Source organism: Telmatherina bonti, assembly GCF_933228915.1.
Source record: "Telmatherina bonti genome assembly, chromosome: 7".
NCBI classification, from domain to species: domain Eukaryota; kingdom Metazoa; phylum Chordata; class Actinopteri; order Atheriniformes; family Telmatherinidae; genus Telmatherina; species Telmatherina bonti.
This window is the reverse complement of record NC_136625.1, coordinates 7,766,276-7,793,270: the sequence shown is the minus strand read 5'-3', so window position 1 is coordinate 7,793,270 and position 26,995 is coordinate 7,766,276. Positions and strand designations below refer to the sequence as shown.

General features: G+C 43.5%; 1 protein-coding gene across 1 annotated transcript in view; it reads right to left on the bottom strand.

The window, feature by feature from the left end:
- The window catches only part of myo10 (myosin X), a 170,150-nt gene that overhangs the window by 71,218 nt on the left and 71,937 nt on the right, over window positions 1-26,995 (bottom strand). The window contains exon 4 of the mRNA XM_079243723.1: window positions 16,587-16,774. Coding sequence (XP_079099849.1) covers window positions 16,587-16,774 — 188 coding nt within the window. The remainder of the gene's footprint in view (window positions 1-16,586; window positions 16,775-26,995) is intronic.

Sequence of the window (26,995 nt, the reverse complement as noted above, 5' to 3'; positions counted from 1 at the left end):
CTCCCAGTGCCTGGAAGGCCTTGGTCCCACATTGCATTGGATTTTGTCACCGGCCTGCCCCCTTCCCGAGGTAACTCAACAATCCTAACCATTGTCGACCGGTTCTCTAAGGCAGCTCATTTTGTTGCTATTCCCAAGTTACCCACTGCCTTGGAAGACATGCTGCGAGATAAGCTCAGCCGTCTCTGTCTCCATGGAATTCCCACAGATATTGTCTCGGACCGTGGTCCTCAATTCGTCTCGTGTATGGAAGGCTTTCTGCAAAGCTTTGGGTGCGTCTGTCAGTCTCAGTTCTGGTTACCACCCACAGACCAATGGCCAGGCTGAGCGGATGAATCAGGAACTGGAGTCAGCCTTGCGATGCGTTGCAGCTGAGAATCCTTCTACCTGGAGCAACCATCTATGCTGGATTGAATATGCCCACAACTCTCATGTTTCTTCAGACACAGGTCTCTCTCCATTCGAGGTTTCTCTAGGATATTCACCACCGCTCTTCCCCATTCACGAAAATGAGATTGCTGTCCCTTCCGTGCTTCATCATCTGAGGCGATGCCGCAGAGTCTGTAGATCCGCTAAGGCAGCACTAGTTCGAACGACTGAAAGGAACAAGCACATGGCAGACCGGCGCAGGACCCCGGCTCCTGCATACGTTCCAGGTCAGAAGGTCTGGTTATCATCTAAGAACATTCCATTACGGACGAGTCTCGGAAACTGTCTACCAGGTTTCTCGGACCCTTTGAGGTTTTGGAGGTCATCAATCCCATGGTGGTGAAGCTGCGGTTGCCCTCTTCTATGAAGATCCATCCATCATTCCATGTCTCCCAGCTGAAGCCTGTTTCCCTTGGTCCCTCCTTCCAGGCCCCCTCCGCCCCCCCCCGGGTTGTTGATGGTCATCCTGCCTACTCTGTTCGCCGTTTGTTGGCTGTCCGTCGGCGTGGTCGGGGTCTGCAGTACCTGGTGGACTGGGCAGGGTATGGCCCTGAGGAGCGCTCCTGGGTTCCCCATTCCTTCATTCTGGATGGTCAGCTCATCCGGGACTTTCACCGGTCCCGCTCTGGTGGGTTGCCGGGGGGCTCCCCTTGAGGGGGGGGGTACTGTCATGGATTTCCAACCTGGATGTAGCTCTCTGTGGTGTCTGGCGGAAGCGTGGCCTGTGGTTAAGCCTGCACAGCTGAGCAGAATCAGGATCATACTCTTCACCTGCTTATAAGACCCAAGCTGTTCACCAGTCGATGCTGGATCGTTGCCTCTTCTAGGTGTAAACCTCACCTGAGACAATCCACAGGCCTTGCCGGCCTTGTCTGCTCGGACCATCTTCCCAGCCAGTCCTGTCTGCCTGCCTGGATCATTCCCTGCCTACCCAGAGTCTACCAAGAACCTTGGACATCAGCCATCTGGTCTATTTGGTGATTGCTCAATTAAACAGTTAAAACTGCTAACCTGTTCCGTGGGTTCATTATCTCTTGTGACAGGTGGAGATGAGAAGGAAATATCTACAGCAGAGAGGTGGAGATGGCAGGGAAATATCTACAGCAGAGAGGTGGAGATGAGGGGGAAATATCTACAGCAGAGAGGTGGAGATGAGAGGGAAATATTGGAGGCTCCAACTCAATCTCCCATCCTGAGCAAGCACACGGCGACAGTGGGAAGGAAAAAAACTCCCTTCCTACTGTTCTTTGATTTTTATTAATCAGTGTCAGATTCTTGCAGTAATAAAAATGCTTGCAGGCTTATAATGTGCTCAGTATAGTTTATTAGTAATTCTAAGGGGTCATCATACTGGAACAGTCATTTACATGTAAGTAAACTGGTTTCTGCCATTAACGTCTCAGTAAGCAGCTGTCTGTTTTAACAAGCGTTTGCCATCAGCAGACATGCCAAAGTACTGCAGAAAACTTTGACACGTGGACTAAATGGAAAAGCAGCATGACAATGCTAACAGCATGTTAGCCAGCAGTAAACACCTGCCCAGGTGGGTGGGGGTGTCTGAAGACTGATCCACATGCTCGATAAATTTAATGTAGCATTTCTTCTACAAAGTTCTGTTCTGGTCGCTGTTTATAAATGAATGAAATGAAACGAATGAAAAATACTTTATTAATCCCAAAAGGGAAATTCAATATTGTAGAATATAATTTTTTATATAATTATTTATGCTGCTGTATCTACTGATACATTCATTTTCCATCATTTTATCCTCCTCATGCGACGGCTGATGCTGAAACATCCCGTCTGCAGGCTGACTGGGATTAACAGACTTCTGCTTCCACATGAATTTTTACATAAACAACTAATCAGAAAAATTAGTTGGTTTGTTTCTAGCATCTGGAAACATGCTGATCACATCCTGGTTTCCTGCTTCGCATGTGTGCGTTACAGATGTGAGGAATCCGTCTCACTTTTCCAACAAAGACTCAAACGTCTTACAGGAGCCGGATCTGAAAGTGATTTGTGTGAAACTGGTTTTAAAGAGCTCAGACTGGTGATGCTGAATGTGAAAAGGCCTGTTAAATGGAAGTCGTTTAAAAGGCTGCTGGCAGGAAGCCAGTTCGCCCAAACTGGGACACAAACACACACACAAACAACAACAGCTAAACAGCACCCGGCCTTTGTGCTAATCCTTGGCTCTCCACATGCTGTTGCCACCCAAGGTAAAAACCCCCCACAGGCAGGATGGGGGGTCTTCCTCGGACCAGCGACCGAGCACAGCTCTGGACCTCACCCAGACCCCTTTGTACCGAGCTGCAGACTCCATCAGGGTGACAGAGTTTGGGAGAAAGAGGAGAAACTGAGACGAGAGCTGAAAGAGAGGAAAAATCCTTCCTCGTGCCATTTAACCTGTCAGCTCAAGGAATGAAAACGGAAGCAGAGACATGATCTCAGCGAGCAGCTAGAAGCAAAACAAAGACCTTTATTCAGATTAAATTACTGCACCAGTACAGCTTACCTGGCAGTCGTGGTGCATTCAAGGGACAAAGTCCTACAAGCGAACAGTAAAAGTCCGTTTTCTGTTTGAGCCAAGACACCAGTGGTGGAAGGGCTTGAAGCTCTATTGTCTTCCTCACCCACAAAACATTCGCTTCGAGTTCGTATTCACCGACATGAAAAGCTGCTCACACCTCAACAACATCTAACTTTCCTCATGTCTGCAAACAAACAGAAGCTGACGGTTTGCTTTTCTCCACCAAACTCCCAGAGACAGCGTCTTTACGAGCTCTGACTGGAGGTCTTCCACAACCCATCACTCTGTGTCTTCATCACTCCTTCCACTGAAAGCGACATTTAGAGACCTGCAGTATGAAAATACACCAAACTTCCTGTTAATAAAATGACAGTCTGGCATGTTAAACTCTGACTTTTACACTCATAACTTCAGGACCTGATAATTATCACACAGACAGACTGAAAGCTGCAGGATTTTACCAGAACACGCCGTAAGCAGCCTTTTCAGCCAGAGAGAAGAGCATAGACTGTATATAAAAAGATGATGTAGCCTCCGTGACGTCACCCGTAGGTTTCTGAAAAGCTGAATTGAAGCTCGGTGGGCGGTTCCTACTGTCACCATCTTGGCAGAGGCATGCATGTCGTCTCGCCCGGAAAATACAAATATGGACAAAGAGGTGGAGCTGAGAGGGGGGCTGTGAGCGTCATGGTGGATGATTGACATCAAGCGAACTCCGAGCTTTCTGTAGCTGAGAGCTAACTAAGCTAACCCGGAGATAACAGGAGCTAACCAGCTAACGGAGGTAAGCGGGCTAAAGATAAGTCACGTTGTTAACCGACTAAAAACCACAGTTGTTCTACGTTCTTCTGACTTGAAGTAGGAGATCGGGTACCTGTCAATCAAAAGGACACGTCCCTAAATATGCCGAACTTCGAGATTAAATTACTTTTAAACGGGCGAGTTAGAAAAAAATTCACTACCCCCACAGTTGTCATGAAGGTAAACCTGAAAAACCTAAAATGGATTTTTGAACCAGGCTGTAAACATGTTTATTTCTGCTGTGAAGTTGGTCTTTTTAACATGGGAGTCTATGGAGATTCGCTCTGTTTTGCAGCCCCTAGTGGATGAAGGGGGGACTGCAGTTTTAGTAAAGGTATAGGCTTCACTTTTAACCGCTGGATGCCGCTTGGAGAAGGAGGGGGGGGGGGGGGGGGGTGCTTAGCGTGAAGCACTAGGAGAGGTTTGTGTGTGCGGTTAAACAGAGGAACCGGGGGAGGAACATGAACTATGTCTAAATATCCACACAACTTGTAAACAAATGATCCTTTATGATGTTAAAGAACTAATAATATTATTAATAGAAACATTAATATTATAATTATTACTGCATAACTCAGTGTAACATGATGTAGGTCAGTGGTTCCCAACATGTTGTCCCTGAGGACCCCCCTTCATGCAACCTCCCCCCTCCCCCAGCTAAAGCGTAGTTTTATTATAATGTATTTGTTTCATTTTCATATTCAGAATTAGTTGTTATGAAGTAAAACACTGTGTTTCTGACTGCATGAAAAGTGCTTTATTAATAAAGTTTCCTCTGATCACCAACACCAGACTGAGATGTAACAGCGGGGTGTGCAGCGACCTCATGGTGTTATAAGTCAGTGTGGGGTTAAAAAGCGCCGGATTCTTCCAAACTGTTGCAGTTTTTGGATTCATTTTCTTTTCTTTTGCTTTAAGTTCAAACAATCTCAAAATGATTATTTTTTTCCTCGTGTCAACAATTCATGTTTATGTTTAGCAGTTGTGCTGTTTTAATCTGCTATCTACGTCAGAAATCAGCTCAGGGGGAGACTCTTTATTTTCACTACAAATCATGATAAACGTTCCTTTAAAAAGCAAACAGTCATTCTGACGTCTGAACTTTGACAAGAAAAAAAAAACAAGACATTAAAAAGATGATCTCATCTCAGCTCCCATGACTTTTAAACATCTCTGGAACAAAGAAATGAGTGATTAAAGGAGTAAAGTTGTATATTTGCTCAGTGATTCAGAGTGATGATGTTCCTAGAAATAAAAAAACAGATGATTTTGTGTTAAATCTAAAACCAACATGGTCAGAGCCGCTTCTGGTCCATTCCTTCATTCAGTCACAGAACAGGCAGATAAATCTGCACCATCCCCAGAGGAAACCTCTCAGGTATGTTTTGGCTGCAGGGCTTTCTGTGACCCCCCCCATGCCTGAATAATTACCAAGGCTGGAGCCTGTTGGGTTTAATCTGGCAGCCACCTCTGGGTCAGGAGGTCAGGGATAAAATGCCACGTCTGGGGATGTGGGGGGTGCTTTGGGACTGGATCAAACCTCTGCTGGTCAGACTGTGTAAACACAAACAATCTTCTGTTTTGTTTGGTGAAAACGACTGTTTTAGGTCTGAAATCATACTTTCAGTCTAAAGCCACAATATTCTGGATGAGTAACTTATTTATTCCTAGAAGTTAGTGTTTATTAACAAGGAGGAGCTACTGGACCTCAGATGCCGGGTTGTGGCCTCAGGCTCCTCATCTGGCAGTTTCCCTCTGCGTTTACACACCCCTGCCACATACGTCCGATCCCATTCTCTGTCATCCACATCATGGGAACCCTGAGCGCGTTTTCCTTTAGCAGAACTGGACTTCATTCTTTATTCTTCCTTCAAGACATTTTATCTTCCAACAAACATCAGACGCTCTTCAGCTGCAAGCAGGGCCACATGAAAGGTCACGAGGTCTGCGGGATGCGCGGAAAAAAGCTTCATAATCAGAAAGACTTGTTAGGTTTGATCCGAGATGTCGTCACAATCCAGTTTTTAACCAACACTGTTGGCAGAACTCCAGTTAAGTGATGCTAAAAGCATGGTTTTGATGGTTTCTACCAGTATAGCACTCTACTGTACGGCCACCAACACCGATCAAGGTGTTAAAGAATGAAGAATCAATACTGGCTTCGTGATGAAACCATTGTTTGATCTCAACTGTAATCTCAAAGGTTACTTTGTGAACTGTTTTTAAATTCCTTACGTCTGCATTTCAGAACAATTCAGCATCCAGAATAAAAGGAGATCCATCATTTAAAACAAGTAAAAAGAGGAATTTGTCTGGAGATGCCAGATTTAGCTGTTGTGAAAATGTCATTACGGAGGATCAGATACTGAGAGCTCTACACAGGATTTTGTTGCTCCGGTCGCTCCGACAGTCCCAGTGAGGGTAGACCTGCACATCGACTGGTGAATAGAGGACTTTGTTGTTGGAGGTCAGCTCCTTCCTCACCATGACAGACCGATGCAGAGTCTTCATCACTGCTGACGATGCACCCATCCTCCAGCAGATCTCCTGCCTCAGTCCTGAACCCGACCAGAAGCTACCTGAACTCCTCAGCTTGGGTCAGGACCTCCTTCCCGACCCGCAGAGGCTTCGCACTCGGCTGCGAATCGCTCCATCCAGAGCTGCAGATCGCGACCCGATAGAGGCTTATTGTTCAGCACTGGTTCTCTGTCGCTTGCTTTGCGTGTTTAACGGTACGACGTGAACGGAGCCAGCTCCGTCTTCTCATGAGGAAGTTGGATTTTCAGCAAAGTAAAAGTTGACTTTGGACAAACTGAAGCCGTAAAGTCACCCGGACATGAAAGCTGAGCAACACTCTGGGCTTTAACGAGCTGCTCGCCTCTGGTTTCAGTCCTTCAGACAGATGGTGGAACCCATGGCTCCAGGGATTAGCTGTTCCACCACCACAGCTTTTCTGAGGTCCGACAGTAATGGTGGACGACAGGGTGTCTCACAGTCGGTGTTCCAGTCCGCTGAGGGGAGGCTCTCCGACACCAGAGCAGGAATCCGTCTGTCTGTCTGACTGTTGTTAAAACCAGAGGTGTTTCATGTGTGAAATATCTGCATGCTGCTGTGTAAAGATCTAGAATAAAAACGTCGGAATGTGCTGTTTTCTGCTTTATTACTGAGATGAAAAGCTGCCATGGTGGTATTTTCTGTGCTGAGTGAAGGCTTGGAGGATTTCCAGGCGTTTCTTGCCGTTCACAACAACTTGCTGCTGAAATGTGCAGCAGGTCTCGGCGGGTGGCCTCCATTAAAACAATGCAGCTGGATGCAGGCAGGTATCCGCATCAGTGGGAACACAGGACGGCAATCATGAGCAGTAATGAGCAGATGGTTTTGTGTTGGAGCTGGCTTCCTCCTCCTCCTCCTCTTCATTCACCTCCCTCTGCCTGGATCTGATTACCCACAATCCCTAAATCCAGCAAGAAAGCTTCCTGCTTCGCCTAAAAGTGCCAGCTTGCAATTTATAGCTCCTCTTCCTCACACATACACAACATGAAGCGATGCCTCTTCGGGGGCTTGACATGTTTACGAGGGGTCCACCCTGTCCAACAGGAGGTGTTGTGTCGGGGATCATTGGGAGCCCGTCCACGTACGGTGGCAGCTGGGAGACACTTTGAATCAGTTAAAACCGATCAAAGTGACTTCAGGTTCCAGAAAACGCAGCCATCACTATGTTATGTCTATGTTACGACCTCTTAGAAGCTTTCTGTTTCATAAACTGAGCAAAGCAAGGAAGTCTGGGACACGTGGAGCGCTTTGGGAACGGCCCATGGAGGCGAGTTAAAGCTCATGCATGCAAGAATGATTCAACATCCTTTCTGGTTTCAGAAGGATGAACAACGAACCTTTGCAAGCTGCTGTCTCCTCAAGGATCAACATCCTTTCCAGTCACATGGACTGAAGCAGAAAACTGCGCTGAAGCTTCCACGTTGTACGTTTTCTATGAAATGTGAGATTTAAATATTGTTCAAATGATTGCATTTATGTAAATGTGTGAACCTAAACGAGCAGACTCACAGGAGTAAGCAGAGGAATGACCCTCTTCCAAGCAAAGAAACTCCAGAAATCAGCCATTCTGGTGGCTTTTTGTGCAGTCACATACACACAGGCCATATGAACTCCCAACAGCCTGATGTGGAGTCAGAAGGCGGCCCACGCAGCCAAGCAGCAGCCCTCGGGAAAAACATTTGGTGGTAAGAGAAGAGAAAAATTTACTCTGAGGGTTTCTGCTCCTCACTACAATTATTCACACTCTCACACATCCATCATCCACAGAGCAGAGGACACTCCAGGGCTTTCCGGCTGCTTTTAATCTGAGTAACAAAGCAGAACAACGACCGACGCTTGCTCACACGTCCAACAAGTTTAACTGTCATTATTCAGTTATTATTATTACTATTTTCTGGCAGTTTAAAGTCACATCGCAGGACGGAGTTTAGACCAGAATGTCTGGTTGATGTCAGAGGAGACTGGACAGACTGGTTGGAGATGATAGAAAGGCAACTGGAAGCCATATCAGCACTGGTTTCACCCAAGATCTGCAGAACATCATGTCTGAACACACAACCCGTCCAGCCTGGAAGCAGATGGTCTCCAGCAGCAGAAGACCACAGTGGGTTCCCTCCTGTCAGTAAGAACAGGAAACTGAGGCTACAATTCACACAGACTCACCAGAACTGGACAATAGAAGATGGAGAAACGTTGCTGGTCTGATGAGTCTCCAGTTCAGCTCCACATTCACATGGTAGGATCAGAATCTGCTGGAAACATCATGACAACATGGATCCATCCTGCCGTCAGGATCAACGCTTCAGGCTGCTGCTGGTGGAATGGTGGGGGGAGGTTTTCTGGTCCCAGTTTGGTCCCATTAGTACCAACATGACATGGTTTAACCAGCACAGCCTACCTGAGTCCTGCTGCTGACCATGATGATGCACCATGTCACACAGCTCACATCACCATGACGATGAGTTCACTGTCCTCCAACAGCCTCCACAGTCACCAGATCTACATCCAGCAGAGCAGCTTTGGGATGAGGTGGAACAGGAGATTCTCATCATGATGAGGTGGAACGGGAGATTCTCATGGTGATGAGGTGGAACGGGAGATTCTCATGGTCATGAGGTGGAACGGGAGATTCTCATAGTGATGAGGTGGAACGGGAGATTCTCATCATGATGAGGTGGAACGGGAGATTCTCATCATGATGAGGTGGAACGGGAGATTCTCATCATGATGAGGTGGAACGGGAGGTTCTCATGGTGATGAGGTGGAACGGGAGATTCTCATCATGATGAGGTGGAACGGGAGATTCTCATCATGATGAGGTGGAACGGGAGATTCTCATGGTGATGAGGTGGAACGGGAGTTTCTCATCATGATGAGGTGGAACGGGAGATTCTCATCATGATGAGGTGGAACGGGAGATTCTCATCATGATGAGGTGGAACGGGAGATTCTCATCATGATGAGGTGGAACGGGAGATTCTCATCATGATGTGGTGGAACGGGAGATTCTCATCATGATGAGGTGGAACGGGAGATTCTCATGGTGATGAGATGGAACGGGAGATTCTCATGGTGATGAGGTGGAACGGGAGATTCTCATCATGATGAGGTGGAACGGGAGATTCTCATGGTGATGAGGTGGAACGGGAGATTCTCATCATGATGAGGTGGAACGGGAGATTCTCATGGTGATGAGGTGGAACGGGAGATTCTCATCATGATGAGGTGGAACGGGAGATTCTCATGGTGATGAGGTGGAACGGGAGATTCTCATGGTGATGAGGTGGAACGGGAGATTCTCATGGTCATGAGGTGGAACGGGAGATTCTCATCATGATGAGGTGGAACGGGAGATTCTCATCATGATGAGGTGGAACGGGAGGTTCTCATGGTGATGAGGTGGAACGGGAGATTCTCATGGTGATGAGGTGGAACGGGAGTTTCTCATCATGATGAGGTGGAACGGGAGATTCTCATCATGATGAGGTGGAACGGGAGATTCTCATCATGATGAGGTGGAACGGGAGATTCTCATCATGATGTGGTGGAACGGGAGATTCTCATCATGATGAGGTAGAACGGGAGATTCTCATGGTGATGAGATGGAACGGGAGATTCTCATGGTGATGAGGTGGAACGGGAGATTCTCATCATGATGAGGTGGAACGGGAGATTCTCATGGTGATGAGGTGGAACGGGAGATTCTCATCATGATGAGGTGGAACGGGAGATTCTCATGGTCATGAGGTGGAACGGGAGACTCTCATCATGATGAGGTGGAACGGGAGATTCTCATGGTGATGAGGTGGAACGGGAGATTCTCATGGTCATGAGGTGGAACGGGAGATTCTCATCATGATGAGGTGGAACGGGAGATTCTCATCATGATGAGGTGGAACGGGAGGTTCTCATGGTGATGAGGTGGAACGGGAGATTCTCATGGTGATGAGGTGGAACGGGAGTTTCTCATCATGATGAGGTGGAACGGGAGATTCTCATCATGATGAGGTGGAACGGGAGATTCTCATGGTGATGAGGTGGAACGGGAGATTCTCATCATGATGAGGTGGAACGGGAGATTCTCATCATGATGAGGTGGAACGGGAGATTCTCATCATGATGAGGTGGAACGGGAGATTCTCATCATGATGAGGTAGAACGGGAGATTCTCATGGTGATGAGATGGAACGGGAGATTCTCATGGTGATGAGGTGGAACGGGAGATTCTCATCATGATGAGGTGGAACGGGAGATTCTCATCATGATGAGGTGGAACGGGAGATTCTCATCATGATGAGGTGGAACGGGAGATTCTCATGGTGATGAGGTGGAACGGGAGATTCTCATGGTGATGAGGTGGAACGGGAGATTCTCATGGTGATGAGGTGGAACGGGAGATTCTCATGGTGATGAGGTGGAACGGGAGATTCTCATGGTGATGAGGTGGAACGGGAGATTCTCATGGTGATGAGGTGGAACGGGAGATTCTCATGGTGATGAGGTGGAACGGGAGATTCTCATGGTGATGAGGTGGAACGGGAGATTCTCATCATGATGAGGTGGAACGGGAGATTCTCATGGTGATGAGGTGGAACGGGAGATTCTCATCATGATGAGGTGGAACGGGAGATTCTCATGGTGATGAGGTGGAACGGGAGATTCTCATCATGATGCTTCATCTCATCATGGAGTAAAATCTCTGAAGAATGTTTCCAGCAGCTTGTTGTAAGTATGATACTAAGAATGAAGGCAGTTCTGGAGGTAAAAGCGGGTGTAACACGGCACTAGAAGGTGGAGCGTATGGAAACACCACATTAAACAGAATTGATTGTTTTGGGTTATTAATCATAAAAGAACACCAGTGTGTTAAAATAGCAGCTTAATTTGTTTGATAACTAACGTTTTATATCAGTCATCGAGACATCTTTATGTCTTTAAAGTCTCCTCTGCATCGAAGTAAAACATGCAGATTTGGTCTTATTGCATCTTTCTTTGACTTTTGGTTTCTTAAGTCAAATTTACTCCCATTTATCCCATTTAAAAGCCCATTTTGTGTATTAAATTATATTACTGGAGTAACATTAATTATGAACAAATACGTAAAGAAATAAAATGTTGAGGTTCTAAGTGCAGTGGCGATGAAGAAACCTCTGTCTGAACACGTTGTTGGGTCACTAATTGTTCATAAAGACTCTTTAAATTGATTTTCAATAACAGAAAACAGCTATATGCTCACTTAAACACTTTATGTTCATTATGTTTTTGTGAATGTGTATTTCTTTAATCAAATGTCATTTTATTAAATTTGACATTTTGCTTTAACTTGTGGAAGAACCCATGATGCTCGACCTCGTCCCTCCTTTCCCACCGTTCACCACCTTTTCTTTTTCACTCTGTTGTAACTTTGGAACCTGCTGGATCACACATGAAAAAGATGCAACTTTAACCCTAAAATATTTTAAATATGCCAATAATTTGATTCAGAAGAGGATAATTAAGGCTCTCAGTCTGTGCCTTGGAAAGCTCAGCATGTCATTTACTCTATTTTAACAGGCAGAAACCACCAGGTTGTGTTGTTGTTCGGACACCACGAGGTCAGAGCTGTGGTCTGACGTTTGTCCTGTCTGGTCTGCATCGCTGCCGCTGCTGTCATGGAATAACTTTCACAATCAGAATTCACTTTATTCCTCTTAAAGTCCCACATTCTGCTGGAGGTCAACTAATTATTTCATCAACTCACTTTACTTCAAGCCCAACATGGAAATATTGAACGATTTCCCTGCAAAGAAAAGCAGATGAAAAACTTTGCTTGTTGCAGCAGGACTCAGTGAGACGAGAAGGAAAAGGAAGCAAATCCACGTGTGCCAGAACAGAATGCTGCATTGTTACAGCTCAGAGCTTTCTTCCTCCACAACATGACATGTTTGCGTTTACGCCTCGCTCTGCGCACCGTGGCCCAGATTCTTCCCACCGACCAACATCCGGACACACAAAAGGCTTTCTGTGTCCCCAACAGGAGAACCAAGACAAATCAGAGCAGAAGACAAACACAGTGAGGAGAGACTGCATGCAAAGACCTGCAGCTTTTCACACGTCAACAATCAGTGCAGTTCAACTCAGTCTGCATGGTAGGTAGTAAATATGGCCACCGGCGCCGTCTCCTGAGCCGCTGAGCTCAGATGCACAGAAAATACAGGATCACATCATGTGATGCAGAAACATGTTACTGTTGTGTGTCTGGCTGGAGGAAGCCAATGCAGCGTGCAGAGCAACACACAGATATACATGTATCAGCTATTTGAGCGTTTAAATAGCGATCTTTGTCTGTTTTCCTTTCTGCATCCATCTTAGACAGCTGTCACTCTGCAGCGCGTGAAACAGACAGTTTGTCCCATCACATGAACATGTTTAGAGCTGCAGAAGCTAGGACTGACATAAACCAAACACTTTGCATTTCATTGTTTTTATGTGTCATGTCAAAAGAAAACACCAACAACCCAGTGCAGCTTCTGGGATTCATAGATCTACGCTGCAGCCCCTTATGCTTCACATGGTCAAATCAAACTTTATTTATAAAGCACTTTTCATACAAAAGCATATCAAGGTGCTTAACAACACACACGCATGTTACCCACACACACACACACACAAACACACACACAACCCAACCCTTCCCCTGACCACAGACGCCTAAATAAAAACTTCTAACTTCAGGATTCTATATCTGTATCTGGTCGTCGCTCGACCTGTTGCAGGTGATCGGATCAGCTGGAGCTGAATTAGTTTGCCGAGTCGGGAAATTAGTCATTTTGATTGTCCAGTCTTTGACGTTCTGAGCAGAGAGAAACATCTCACAACTATTTCATGATTGTCTTTAGGTCCATCATCACATGTTCTGATGAAACAATCTTTATTAGTCTCCGTTCCTGAAAGGCCTTCCTGTCGCTTCAGTTGCCTCAAAACCTGCAGCAGTAGTTAACTCTGGAGACTAGATCCACTTCTTTATTGCTGGTTACTGTAGGCCACAGCTGTCAAACTCCAGTTCTGGAGGGCCGCTATCCTGCAGGTTTTTGTTGTCTCCCTGCTCCAACCATAGACTGTATATAAAAGATGGGCGGAGCCTCCGTGACGTCACGCGTAGGTTTCTGAAGAGCTGAATTGAAGCTTGGTGGGCGGTTCCTACCATCGCCATCTTGGCAGGGGCATGCGTGTCGTCTCACCCGGAAAATATAAATATGGACAAAGAGGTGGAGCTGAGAGGGGGGCTGTGAGCGTCATGGTGGATGATTGACATCGAGCGAACTCCGAGCTCTCTGTAGCTAAGAGCTAACAGAGCTAATCTGGAGATAACAGGAGCTAACCCGCTAACGGAGGTAAGCGGGCTAAAGCTAAGTCACGTTGTTAACCAGCTAAAAACCGCGGTTGTTCTACATTCTTCTGACTTGAAGCGGGAGATTGGGTACCTGTCAATCAAAAGGACACGTCCCTAAATATGCAGAACTTTGAGGTTAAATTACTTTTAAACGGGTGAGTTAGAAATAAATTCACTCCTCCCACAGTTGTCATGAAGGTAAACCTGACCTATTAAACCTAAAATGGATTTTTGAACCAGGCTGTAAACATGTTTTTCCTGCTGTGAAGTTGGTCTTTTTAACATGGGAGTCTAGGGAGCCCCTAGTGGATGAAGGGGGAACTGCAGTTTTATGCACTTCCGCATTGGCTTCACTTTTAACTGCTGAAGGCTCCGTCCATCTTTCATATACGGTCTATGACTCCAACACACCTTACCGAAATTCAAAGATCTGTTGACAAGAAGCTGTTTGATCAATTTGATGTAATTCAGGTGTGTTGGAGCAGGAAAACAAAAACCTGCCGGACACCGGCCCTCCAGGACTGGTGTTTGACACCCTGCGGCCTGTAACCACACAGGAAGAAAAAGTACCGCAAAAAGTAGCTCAATGCTCTCCACGCACACACACCAGCCTCCTGACGATCCACCCTCCCGTCACATTCCCCGCCTCCTTTCACGCTGTAACCACATGTCAGAACTCCACATACGCAGCATCATGAAAACACTTTCAGTCTCTTCCTTAACAGGATTTGACTGATTAACTGATTGGGTCCTTAAAGTGCTCCACTGTGTGTTTCTGTGACCACAGAATGGATTCTCATTAAGACGGCCATGTCGAAGGAAACTTCTGGAAACGGCAGTTTCAGCCCAATCACAGCGAGCTCATTAGCTTCACTTATGGAGGCCCCCCCCCCCCCCCCAGATGGATCCAAGCCAGCTGCAGCTCTTTAAGCATCTTACATGTTTCTCTTTTCCACAATCAGCAGCAAACATCAAGAGTTCCCTGAATGAACGTCTTCTTAGAGCCACGTTGGCAATTCCTCACAATAACAAAAATCTATTTGTTGTTTCCGGTTGCATTTATATGTTACAATATGTGGCTGTTTCACCTCCTTCATTGTGACAAAGAAACCGGAAATAATCATTAATTTTATTCAGTAAAAGCATCATTTATAGGTTAATTCACGTCAGGAGGACGAGGCTCTTCGTCATGTTCTTGGAGGCAATAATATAATACAAAAGGCCTTTTATTAGGTCAAATAAATAAAAGTTATGCCATTATTACAATTTAATTAGAGCAATCTTATTTATTTATAATTAATTCTGAATTTATATCAGCTTGGGTCTCCTGTACGAGGTCAGCTGCTCAACAATCATTTCCAGCAATCCATGTTTTTATTAATTTGTTAATAATGACAGCAAAGCAGCCGTTAACTTGCTGATTTCTCATAAAAGCAAATCAGCTTGTGTTTTAATGGCGCACGTGCGTCTCATTATCCCCGCTGCCAATGAAACGAGGCCAACCTGGCTGTAAACTGATGTCAGCTAACTGTGGCTGGCTGAGATGTAGACAATGTACACGTTCACCCCTATATTTCAGCTTTATCTCTCAGCATAGGAAACGTCACAGAAACACCCCTACAAGTAACGAAAACAGGTGTTTGGTACCCAACGGGGAAGAAAAGAGAACTTAACTAAAGTTCAACCTAAGAAGCATCAGATTTGTTCATCTAGTCTTTATTTGATCATTTAATAAACTTGTAAAACAAAATAAAGATTTGTTTTTATAAATCTCTACAATTTATTACCGTGTCAAAAATATTCTAGTTTAGTCTTCTGCTTTCTGGGATCTATTTAGGCCCATTTCTGCTCCATGCAGAAGACGGACACGCAGACGGACTGACAACTTCGTCCATCTTCTGCATTGGTTACACAAATAATTTGGCCTGTTATCAAGGAGCTAAGTTCGTCACTGGATGCAGAAAACAGAGCAAATACCACCGGAAATAACAACATTCAACCGACACGCAACCAGCGAAAGGAACAAACAAAGAAGAAAAAGATGAGGAACAGGGAGAAAACTGCAAATAAAAAGCCGCTGAAGAAGATGGAAGAAGCTCAGAACAGCAAAATATCTGAACTCTGGTGTTTTCAGACTGTTGTAATAATGGTGCGTTACTGTGTACAGTCATACTGTGTGTCATGATTTGAAGGGAAAACTTTACAGTTATTAAACTTTATCAGTCTTCTTACAACGTTCATCACCCTCTGCAACAGTTTTGTTACCTGAACTATACAGTGTCACCACAGCAGTAAACCACGTATCCAGGACACTTCGATGGCCACAAAACTCCTTGCAACTGATAACAAAACCTCCTGCAGCTGCTTTTAGCTAAATATGGAGCCAAATATTATCATTAGAAAAATACCAAAATAACATCTTTGAAGTGAGATAAAACAAAAGCATGACGGCGGATGTGAAAGTCTTCCAGCGAAAATCAAAGAGGAAGGATGTGAGGAGGGAAAGCAGTGGAAAGAGGATGAAGACAGGGCAGCAACTGTGTGTGTGTGTGTGTGTGTGTGTGTGTTTGACCGTGCACTGATCAGATCCTCTGAGGTGAAGCCAAAAAAGACTTGAAACTTGATCAAAGTGTTTGGCACCGAGCAGGGCAGAAATAAAACAAGCTGAAGACGGCCTGACATAAATAACCTCTTCAGAAGACAGGAATCCTGAATGGGAATTAATAATAAAAAGCAGAAATCTGAGGTTTTCTGCCCCCTACTGGTCAAAAAAGAAAATAAAAACTGTTGGAGCTTTAAAGTCAACCAGGCTTTTGTAAAAGAAACCAAAATATTCCTGCGTTTCCCTGACAACCAGAAAGAGGACGTGAAAGCAGGATGTTTAAGAGGAACACACACCTGATCAGGACACACTGGTTCTGCTGCATCTTCCACAGCGAGCGGTAGCACTCGTTGGCGATGGCGAAGATGTGCGGGGTGATCTCGCCCAGGTGGTGGTGACTGTACAGCTCCACAGCTGGCCGCTCGTACAGGCCGGGGAGCAGCTGGTAGGGGTTCACCGCTGCCAGGATGGAGCCGATGTACGTCTACGGAGCGAGAAGGACGACAAAAATATAAACAGCAGGAACGAATCATCGTGTTCAGAACACGTACATACAACCATGTAGCTGAGAATTACAACGCCAGCCTACACGTCATTACTTCCTTCCACATGTGCAGACATGTGATTTACATGTGAACCACATGTAAAGAACATGTAAATCACATGTAGATGACGTAAAGTTCACATTTAAATCATACTAAAAAATGGTTTTGAAACAACTTCATGTGAACCACATGTGAAATACATGTATTACACCTACTTCACATGTGAATCACGTCAAACAGGATATTCACATGTACTTCATATTTGATTGCCATGTTCTTCATATGTAAACCACTTAAACACATGATTCACAACTGAACTAAATGTGGTTTTCATGTTCTTCACATGTTCTTCACATGTTCTTTACGTGTGATTCATCTGAGGCACATGTACACCATGTCTCAAACACGTAATTCACATGAACTACATGTCATTTACATGTTCTTGACTTGTGAATGAATAACATGTAAACTACGTGTCAAACAAGTGATTTGCACGTGAAACGCATGTGACTTCCATGTGGTTCTTATGTTCTTCACATGTGATTCATGTGTTTTTCACTTGTGGATTACATAAAAATATTCCAAAAATACATGTTTGCACATGTGAAACACGTTATTTACATGTGGTTAACATGTACTTTATATTTGATTGCCATGTTCTTCACATGTAAACCACTTAAACACGTGATTCACACCTGAACTAAATGTTATTTAATGCGTTTCACATGTGCAAACGTGTGGAGGGCGTGTTTTTTCTTTAAGGTTTGGTATCTTAGAAGACAATATCGCTGCTGGCTGTGACTGGAGCCACAAATGGTGCAAAAGCTGCACATAATTCAATTTTTCAGACCGACGCAGGGACCATAAAGCCGTATTAAGTTCCCAGAAAGGTGGACAACAGCAAGCACGAAAAGCAGCTGAACATATAACCTGAAAATGTGTTTAAAACAAGCTCTAAGAAAAGCTCCCTGACGCAGCATTCAGCCTGTTTGACCTTTACTTTGCCTTTTCCAATCCAGCTTCAGATTTGAAAGTAAAACAAACCAAAAGTGCTGAAATAGAAGCTTGTGAAGCCAAACGTGGAGCTGGCTGCATCTTCGGAGCTGCGGCGGTGACTCATGCATGAACAGGCAGAGTAAAGAGGCAGCACATCAGCATCTGGTTGTGAGAAAACGCCTGGATTGTTCTGCTTCTGTCTGAAAGGTTTTATTTCTAACATCCATTGCAGCACTAAAGCTGCGGTTAGCAGAACTGGTAGGCTCTTAGAGTTGCTGTACACTTACAGAGATCTCTCCGTTAGTTTTTAGGAAAAGCTGTGTTTTAAAAAAGTTTTTAACAAAAGAAAACTGTAAGTCTGGAGAAACTGTTTGCATGTGCAGTCTCCTCAGCCAGGAGTCAGGAAGGCACCTGGTGCATGATCAAACAACTCTGCTCGTCATGAAACTACAGCTACATGGATGATACAAAAAGTCTTTGTGCACGTTAATGTGGAAAAACTGCACACACACTGATTTTTTAATGTCATGACTTTCAGCAGGAGGTTTCCATGACATCTGAACAGCATTTGTGTCTCTTGGTGACCGGACTTGACCTGAAACAGTCCCTGATTAAGCAAAATGCTAAGATTTGGGACAAGATGTCGTTAAAATGTTGGTTTTTGATAAAATTCTTGATTGAGCATTTTGTCCGTGTTTTGCTAGCAGTGCCATGTCTTATTAAGAACCAAGCCAGATGATGAACACTTTCTTCCATCTGCGTTGATTATATGTTTAAATTTACGAGGTCATTCTGCCTGTATTATAAGACTCTGCGATTAAAAAAAATACACGACAACTCAAAAACGTATCCATAAAGCAAAGCCTTATAATAGTTCATCATTTGAAAAGTCACCCCCTAGAGCACATATTTTCATACGTTGCATTTATTACATCATGCAAAGTCACTTTACTTTGTTTTAAAATGACATGTTTCTGCCACTGCTTTAACTGTTCAATAAATACGGTTTTGATCAGTTTGCTTCGTTACAATTTCATCCTTTTGGCATGAATGTTTAAAATCAGCATATCTTAATGCAGTATGAACAATTATGTTTTAATGGAGACACAAAATCCTCTTACTGATGTGATTGTATGCACCAAAGCATTAATTCAAGGCTAAGGTAAATATCGAGATATATATCGTATATCGTGACATGCCATAAAAATATCGGGATATTACTAAAAGGTCATATCGCCCAGCCCTAGTTGTAATAGTGCGTTGCCGCCACCGACAGGTGTCTGAAACTGACTTCAGAACATGGAAGTGTCCTGTGAGCTCACCACTGCCCACTAGTGGATGAACTGGCAACGTAAAAGACACGTGGAAGTATGAATACAGTAACGTATGACACCACCAGAAGCAGATGTACCTACTTACTTACGTAACGGAGCAGAAATGGTCCGTTAAAGGATTTATAGCTTTGACAAGATGGTCCTCAATGAACTGCGGTTGTTTGTTTTCACCAACTGGAAAGCCCAAACATTTGATCAACCAGTGATACAGTTCTAAACAATGACTAAACTCTTAGGTTTGATTGTGCTGACCATTTTTTCTGTACAGAAAGCACCGCCTGCCGTTAAAATGGAGAAGTTTGCACCGCTTGCTACTCTATTTAGCATAAGTCACAAAACGGGGCTTCCCAGAAAGACTTACAGGTGCTGTAATCAAAAACCTCCCAGTCATTTAAATACACACAACAGCATCATTTTCTGCATTCTTCTATTTCCCAGCAGAGTGGGAGTATTTTTGTTTGTGCACATTGGAGCAGAAGTGAAAATATCAGAGAGCAGCACAGCGTTAACTTCTGTTGCCTTGACATGGAGAAGAAATGGTGGCGGTGGGTGGGACCTCGTGGTCTGCGGAGCAGCCATGTTTTCTTGTAGTTACACGACTCAACTATCTGTTATCCTGTTCATGTTTCGTGGGGTCCAAAAAGACTAGAACACATCTGAAAGCAAACATGGTTGTCTCAGTCATGCATTAACCTTGCACATTCCTCTCCCACATTGTTTCTCTTCTTCTAGCCTGTTTAGACAAAGTAAGGCATTTTTCTTTGGGTTTTCTGGCCGTTTATTATTATTTCATTAAGTATAATGAAGTTAGTCAAGCTGGTATTCATGTTTATTGCATTAGAGTGGAGCTTCCAAGCGGTTTCTTACAAAAACAAGCACATAAATGAAAAACAGGAGACTCCTTTTTCTTATTACGACGGTCAATAAGGGAAAATTCCAAACACTGTCGGGTCAGGACAAATAAAAGATAAAAGCTAAACAACAATGATTCCTAACACACTCTGCTGTGTTAGAGGTCTGAAGTGTGCAACTTAAATTACAGCCATAATAGCGATAATTACGTAAATGGGCATGTTGATGTACGGGGCACGGAAAGAAGACCAGGAATTAGATCAAACTGACATTTAAAGCTGCAGCAGGGCTGTGGGATGTGTTTGGAGGTGTGGAAGCTTACAGAGAGAAAGCCTGATGGAAACACTTAGGGGGTGTTTGGATGAAGGAAGACAACTTATGACTCTCTGATTGTTTATTTTCCAGAGAGACCAGTTATCCTGAGTCTCTCCAAGCAGTTTGAAATATAAAAACCAGAACACACCGAGCCGGCAGTCACAGTTTACAGTCTTTATGTTCCGTCTTTGGTTGAGTACAACATTTTTATTTTGCTGTTAACACGTTGAAAGACATCTGCAGCATCTGCAGCATCAACATTAACAACATTAACAACATCTGCAACATCTGCAGCATCTGCAACATCTGCAGCATCTGCAGCATCCATAACATCTGCGACATCTGTAACATCTGCAGCATCCATAACATCTGCAGCATCAACATCTGCAGCATCTGCAGCATCAACATTAACAACATCTGCAACATCTGCAGCATCAACATTAACAACATCTGCAACATCTGCAGCATCAACATTAACAACATCTGCAACATCTGCAGCATCAGCATTAACAACATCTGCAACATCTGCAGCATCAACAACATCCGCAGCATCTGCAGCATCAACATTAACAACATCTGCAACATCTGCAGCATCAGCATTAACAACATCTGCAACATCTGCAGCATCTGCAGCATCCATAACATCTGCAGCATCTGCGACATCTGCGACATCTGCAGCATCAACATTAACAACATCTGCAGCATCAACAACATCTGCAGCATCAACAACATCTGCAGCATCAACAACATCTGCAGCATCAACAACATCCGCAGCATCTGCAGCATCAACATTAACAACATCTGCAACATCTGCAGCATCAACAACATCTGCAGCATCAACAACATCCGCAGCATCTGCAGCATCAACATTAACAACATCTGCAACATCTGCAGCATCAACATTAACAACATCTGCAACATCTGCAGCATCTGCAGCCTCCATAACATCTGCAGCATCTGCGACATCTAACATCTGCAGCATCAACATCTGCAGCATCTGCAGCATCTGCAGCATCTGGATGTTCTTCAGCATCTGCAGCATCATCAGTCTGATGAATGGCTCAGCAGGTCATCAGTCCCTCTCCATTAGACTTTCATTCACACAGGCTACCTGAGAAGGAAAGTTTCGCTCAGTCCTGCTGCTGTTTACCTGCTACAGCTCCGGTTTGAGTTGATGGGAATAAAACATTTGAGGTAAGAAGTTACTTTTAACAAGCTTCAGCGCTGCACACAGGACTGCAGGAATGTCCACAGTTCACTGTTTCCATACAGAAACGTCATGATGACAGACTGCAGGACACTGCCACAAATGTCTGACAGCAGCAGCAACAACTTGCAGAAAAGACACAATGATTTATTTCACATGGCTTTGTAACAAACAAAACAAAAACCTTTTAATCAGAATGTTTTTAGGTTGAACTGGATTAAGAAAATTACAGTTTAACACACTAAATCGCTATAAAATAATTAAATAATTAATCAAAACATAATTATAGCAGCAATGCTGTTTAATTTGATCAAATTTATTTGTATATTTATATTTTCATTTATTTATACTATTTGTTTATTGGGAACTTTTGAGCACCTTGCAAAGCGTTTCATAAATAAATTGCTTTATTATTTTAAAATTATTGTTTAAATTAAATTAAATTATTTTTCCTGAAGTGCAAATCTCTTTTTTATGTTTTATGCATAAGATTATAAATATGTGCAATGATATTTTCTTGTTTATCATGTACTAGATTAAAAGAGGGAATAAAATAACTGGTGGCTCACAAGAGAATATCACAAATAGGTGGTTTGGTTCATTAAAATGATCTCCAGAAACATCTGACCAGTCTAGCTTAACAGATGTGAAAATAGATGCAAAAATACACATTTAAAATAAGGTTTTCTAAATGCTAATAAACAATCACCTTTTTCTGCACTCTCCTCTCTTTCCGAAACATTTGTTAAATATCCTGCTCATAAAAAGAAATTTACCAAAGGACCACTCTTGATGCCTTACAAAGCGTCTGTTTAGAGTCAACTTGCACATTTCCACCTTCACGTGCGCGGCGCTGCTCATTAAACCTCCTCGCCTTCATAACGTCCCACTGACCGACTGACCTACATTCAGCCTCATGCAAATACATTTGAATGGCAGTTGAGGTTACAATATTTACAGGGCAAATATTGGCTCCAGACCAACCTGCATGTGCAAATCAGTACAGGAGGGGGGATGGATTACTGCTTTTATGATGCACAGAGAAGGATGAATCCTCAGCTCTCAGACGGAGCTCCGTGTAAACACTGCGGCAGCTTCCTTCTCATGTGAAGCAGGGAGTTAAACTTTATAAAACAGAGACGTCTGTCCTTTCCAGGAGCGTAAACAGTTTACAATGGGACTGATCTCTGGCTCTGAACCTCACGTTCAACCTCCACTTTCCTCTGGAAACGTCTTTGCAGATGCTCATGGAGGGTCATGTAATGTTTGGAAGTTTTATTTAAGTTCTTGTTTAAAGGTTTTGGTTAAAATAGAGAAACATCCTGTAGCTCAAATATTTACAGTTTAATGGCTGCAAGAAGCAGTTCTACATCAGACAGGCGGCTTTGTTTGGATTCTCAGTGGTACAGAATCTATTTAGTTGGATTAGAATGTCATAAGAGTCAAACTTTTAATTCAATCATTCACATGATTCATTTTATTCATTATATTCATTCATTAGATAATACATGAATTAATTCCAAATCTATAAAAAATTGTTTTAAAAAATTAAAAAATTATAGTTTTGAATTCTAAATTATATAAAAAAAAACAATGTGAATAGAATAGTTCTTTAGTTACGTGGAACCGCCTGATTTTCTGACAAAATCCTACAAGTTATCATCGGAAACGCCACAGTTCAGTCAGCGGCATCGTACAAAGAATGTCTTTAAGTCCAAACCTCAAACACTTTTCATTTCTAACTAACTGCCTGTCAATACAGTTGTTTAGATATAATTTAATAGTTATTGCCTTAATCAAACCCGGAAGACAGTGTTGGGTTGCCAAGGCAACAATCATTGAAGTGATGGCAGCATTGTAAAACGGACACGTGATTCCTAACCACCTAACTATAAACTGCTGATTTGATGTGTAAAACCAAACCAGGAGGTGACTTAACACACCCTAAATATAAAAATAGATCTTTCCAAATAAAGTGAAGTTAAACAGGGGGTTGGGGTTGGGGGTTGGCAAAGGACATCAAATCATGTTGAAAGAGCAACAAAATGCCTTCGGCTAAAGTTGTGTCTAACAATAACTCATTGAATTAAAGGCATTTGGACTCAATCGCATCCAAGTCCTGGTAACAGTTTCCTTGGCATCAAGCTGAGAGCTAATTGGCTGTGACTCATCGCTGACCCCCACCGACCCAAACCCTCCCCAGCAGGTCTACGTCTGGTGTCAAAGTCCTGCCGCTTTACAACAAGGCTGAAGCGAGACACGTAATATCCATTCTGTACGGTTTCTGGTCGAGGCATTTCATCGCAGGGACCCCACAGTTTCAGTGGATAAAGTCAAACGTCCCACTTTCACATCAGAAACTGGGAAACTGGGAAGATGAGGATCAGAACTTTCTTTGACATGTTATCAGTGTCAGGTTTTCCTTCAACCTCAGAGGCCACGTCCCGGTCCTGAAAAGGAAAAATCCAAGCCACTCGATGCTCTGTTCGGAGACAGACAACAACGTTTTCATCAAGGTGATGACACACCTAAACCTAACCAAACAGCAAGCCAAAGCAACAGGAACGGAGTGAAAACAAGTGAGGCAAAGAGTAAAACTTGGGCTCAGGAATCCAGTTCAACAACCACCAAACTGTTTTACACTTTGCAAGTCATTTGGCTGAAGTTCAGTAGTAAAAAGTATCTGGTTAAGTTTAGGAAAACAGCGTGGCTGGTGCTTAAAACACGTTAAAACATTCTTTACCTGATAATCAAGTCCCAACACCATCACAGCAGTAAACAACGCGTCCCATTCAATTAATCCATTTACATGCTTTCAGAGCCCAGTCTGGGTGCACATTAAGTGAATTAGAAATTATCATATTTAACTGGGAATCATCATGATGACATTAGTCAGATGTATATTCCATGCCAGACATTTGTGGTCCATTTTGTTTGGAGGATAGTTTCAGTTTTTCCCACCATAACAAGATTTATTTTTTCCATCAGTATGTTTGTTATGAAGGTAACAACGGTGCTGGTTTCGGTTATGAGGCTAAACTGGTGTAAAATGAATGTATAGCAGCAACCAGCAGAAGAAATCACACACAGATCAACAGTGACAAAGCCTTTTATCATCTGCGCATCATTTTCTCATGTCTGAAATAAACACACGCTATTTCCATATTTACACTTTTTCCACATAAACAGTTATTTATGCTAATATTTACCGCTATCCTCACTAAACCACCTCAAACTCTGCTGCTTTTTGGTGCCACTGTGCATAAATAGCATCTTCCAACCATGGAGGAGCATTATTTTCCTTCTTTTCTGCACACTTGTTGATCTTGATTGGACATTCCCGTCAGCTCTCTGATTGGTGGAAAGTTTGACCAAAAGGGCCAAAATCATCATTTCCAGGTCAAAACAGAAATCTCTTAGCAATGTAGTGATGATTAGGTTTAGTTTTTTCTGCTTAGGTTTTTATGCTTAAATATGACCAAACAATCAGACAAACAGTAAACTTAAAAAAAAAATAAAAATAAAAAAATAAACTGTAGAAAAAAATCTACTGCTACACATCCAGCCCACTAATGGAGATTTTTCCCCCTTTCTTTCTTTTCTGTTTAATTTGACTCTTTAAAACCCAGCTAGATTTCTCAGGACAGATAGAGTGTAACCCTGTGGGGTAGATGAGGATCACTAGTTGACCTTTTAGCTGATGTATGGACATTTTCCTGGCATTTTTATCCCACAGAGGGGGTTTACAATGTAGCTGCAAAATGAAGTGTTTATTCAGTGACTATATGGTAAATCCACAATGAGTGATCTATGATAACGCCATGATTTATCACATTATCACAGTAAAAAAGGTCACAACAACAGAGCAGTTATTAAACGGACAAAACATTTTGTACAGGATGAAAATAGATGAGTGGACATTTAATCTAACAGACTTTCTGTTAAATCATGTCCATGTGTGGTCTGATATCCCAAAGATAAACTCCAGGGATCACTGTGCTGTTTGCTTTTCTTCTGTCCAGCTGATAACAGCCAAGTGATAAATATCTGGTCAAACTGACCCGGAGAGAATCTTCTGTTCTGTCGGTGACGGGATGAATTGGAGCAACAGCACAGCGACTTGCTGTTTATAGAAAGGCGTCAGTCGCTGCTGATGGTGTAACTGTAGAGCGGAGGGAGGCATGCAGGCACTCGGACCTGTCCAAAAGGGGAAAAAAACCTCATCTCTCTAAGACAGAGCCAGATAAATTCAATGTGAGGGAAATGAAGACCAGATGGAGGAAAAAAAACAGCAGAATCAGAGGAAAAGAGCCGGCAAACCAGTCTGACTGACGGCAGGAAATGTAAAAGAGGGGGGGTGGCGAGCCAATATGCTGCTGTTACCGTGTCACCATATAAATTCCTGCACATATGTTATACTTGGCGATAAAAGCCACCTCAATCCACAGTTTGGCTTTAATATCGCTGTTGATGGACGTGTGTGAGTCAGACAGGTTAGGGAAGGAACATGCTTTCTCTCTAAACGCCGCCCATCTCTTTCAACACAACTCAAAGGCACTTTCCATGCTTTCCTGAGGTGGTGAAACTCAACAAATCATCAATCGCAGGAAGTTTTGCTTCAGTTAAAATACTGATATGAAACTCACTGAAAATTCTGTTTGTGTTTCCAAACTGGTGCACAAAGTCAGCGGACAGATAAGGATGCCATGGCCCGTTGTTTTAAGGTCCGGTGTGGAAAGATGTTAACCGAGAGGTTTTCAAAAGGGAAACGCAGGTAATATGATTCAGTAAACTAAAGATATGAATCAAACTGGGTCAAAATAAAACTGATTTCTCCAAACATTGATCAAATTTGTGATTCACACCCCCAGTCGACAGAGTGATTTTATTATTTACAGCCAACTGTGTGTGAACATGGTGATCCACATGGTAGACATCACCAACAAAGTCCCTAAACAACAACAAGCCGCCACTGTTAAAGCCACCTCTGCTTAAGGAAAAGGAGCTGGTTTCTTCTCCTCCAGTGCCAACCAAACCAGCTTTCTCAAGCAGCTCCAGCTGGTTCGCTGGCCATAAACCTAGTTGGGAGGCGCTGGCAGCCATGTTGTTGGTTTGGGTTCTGTTAGGTTAGTTTGTGTCTTCGGGGGTATACCCGTCAACAGCCGAGCCCGATGGCTGGCCTTCATAGGTCTGGTTCTACTGGAGGTTCTGCTTCATGTTAAAAGGTTTTCCTTTCCATCATCATCCCATGCACGCTCAGGACTGGGGGCTGAATGAAAGACTAGATCTGATGTCATCTGGTGGCTTGTTTGGCAAGGCAGTTATTTCTAAGAAATGAACACTTTTATGATGGTTCATAAAAGGATCCAGGTTCAAGCCCTCAGACTTGCAAGGAAATGGAGCAACTATAGACCCCCTTAACAAGGCCCTTTAACTCCCAACTTCTCTGTGGATGC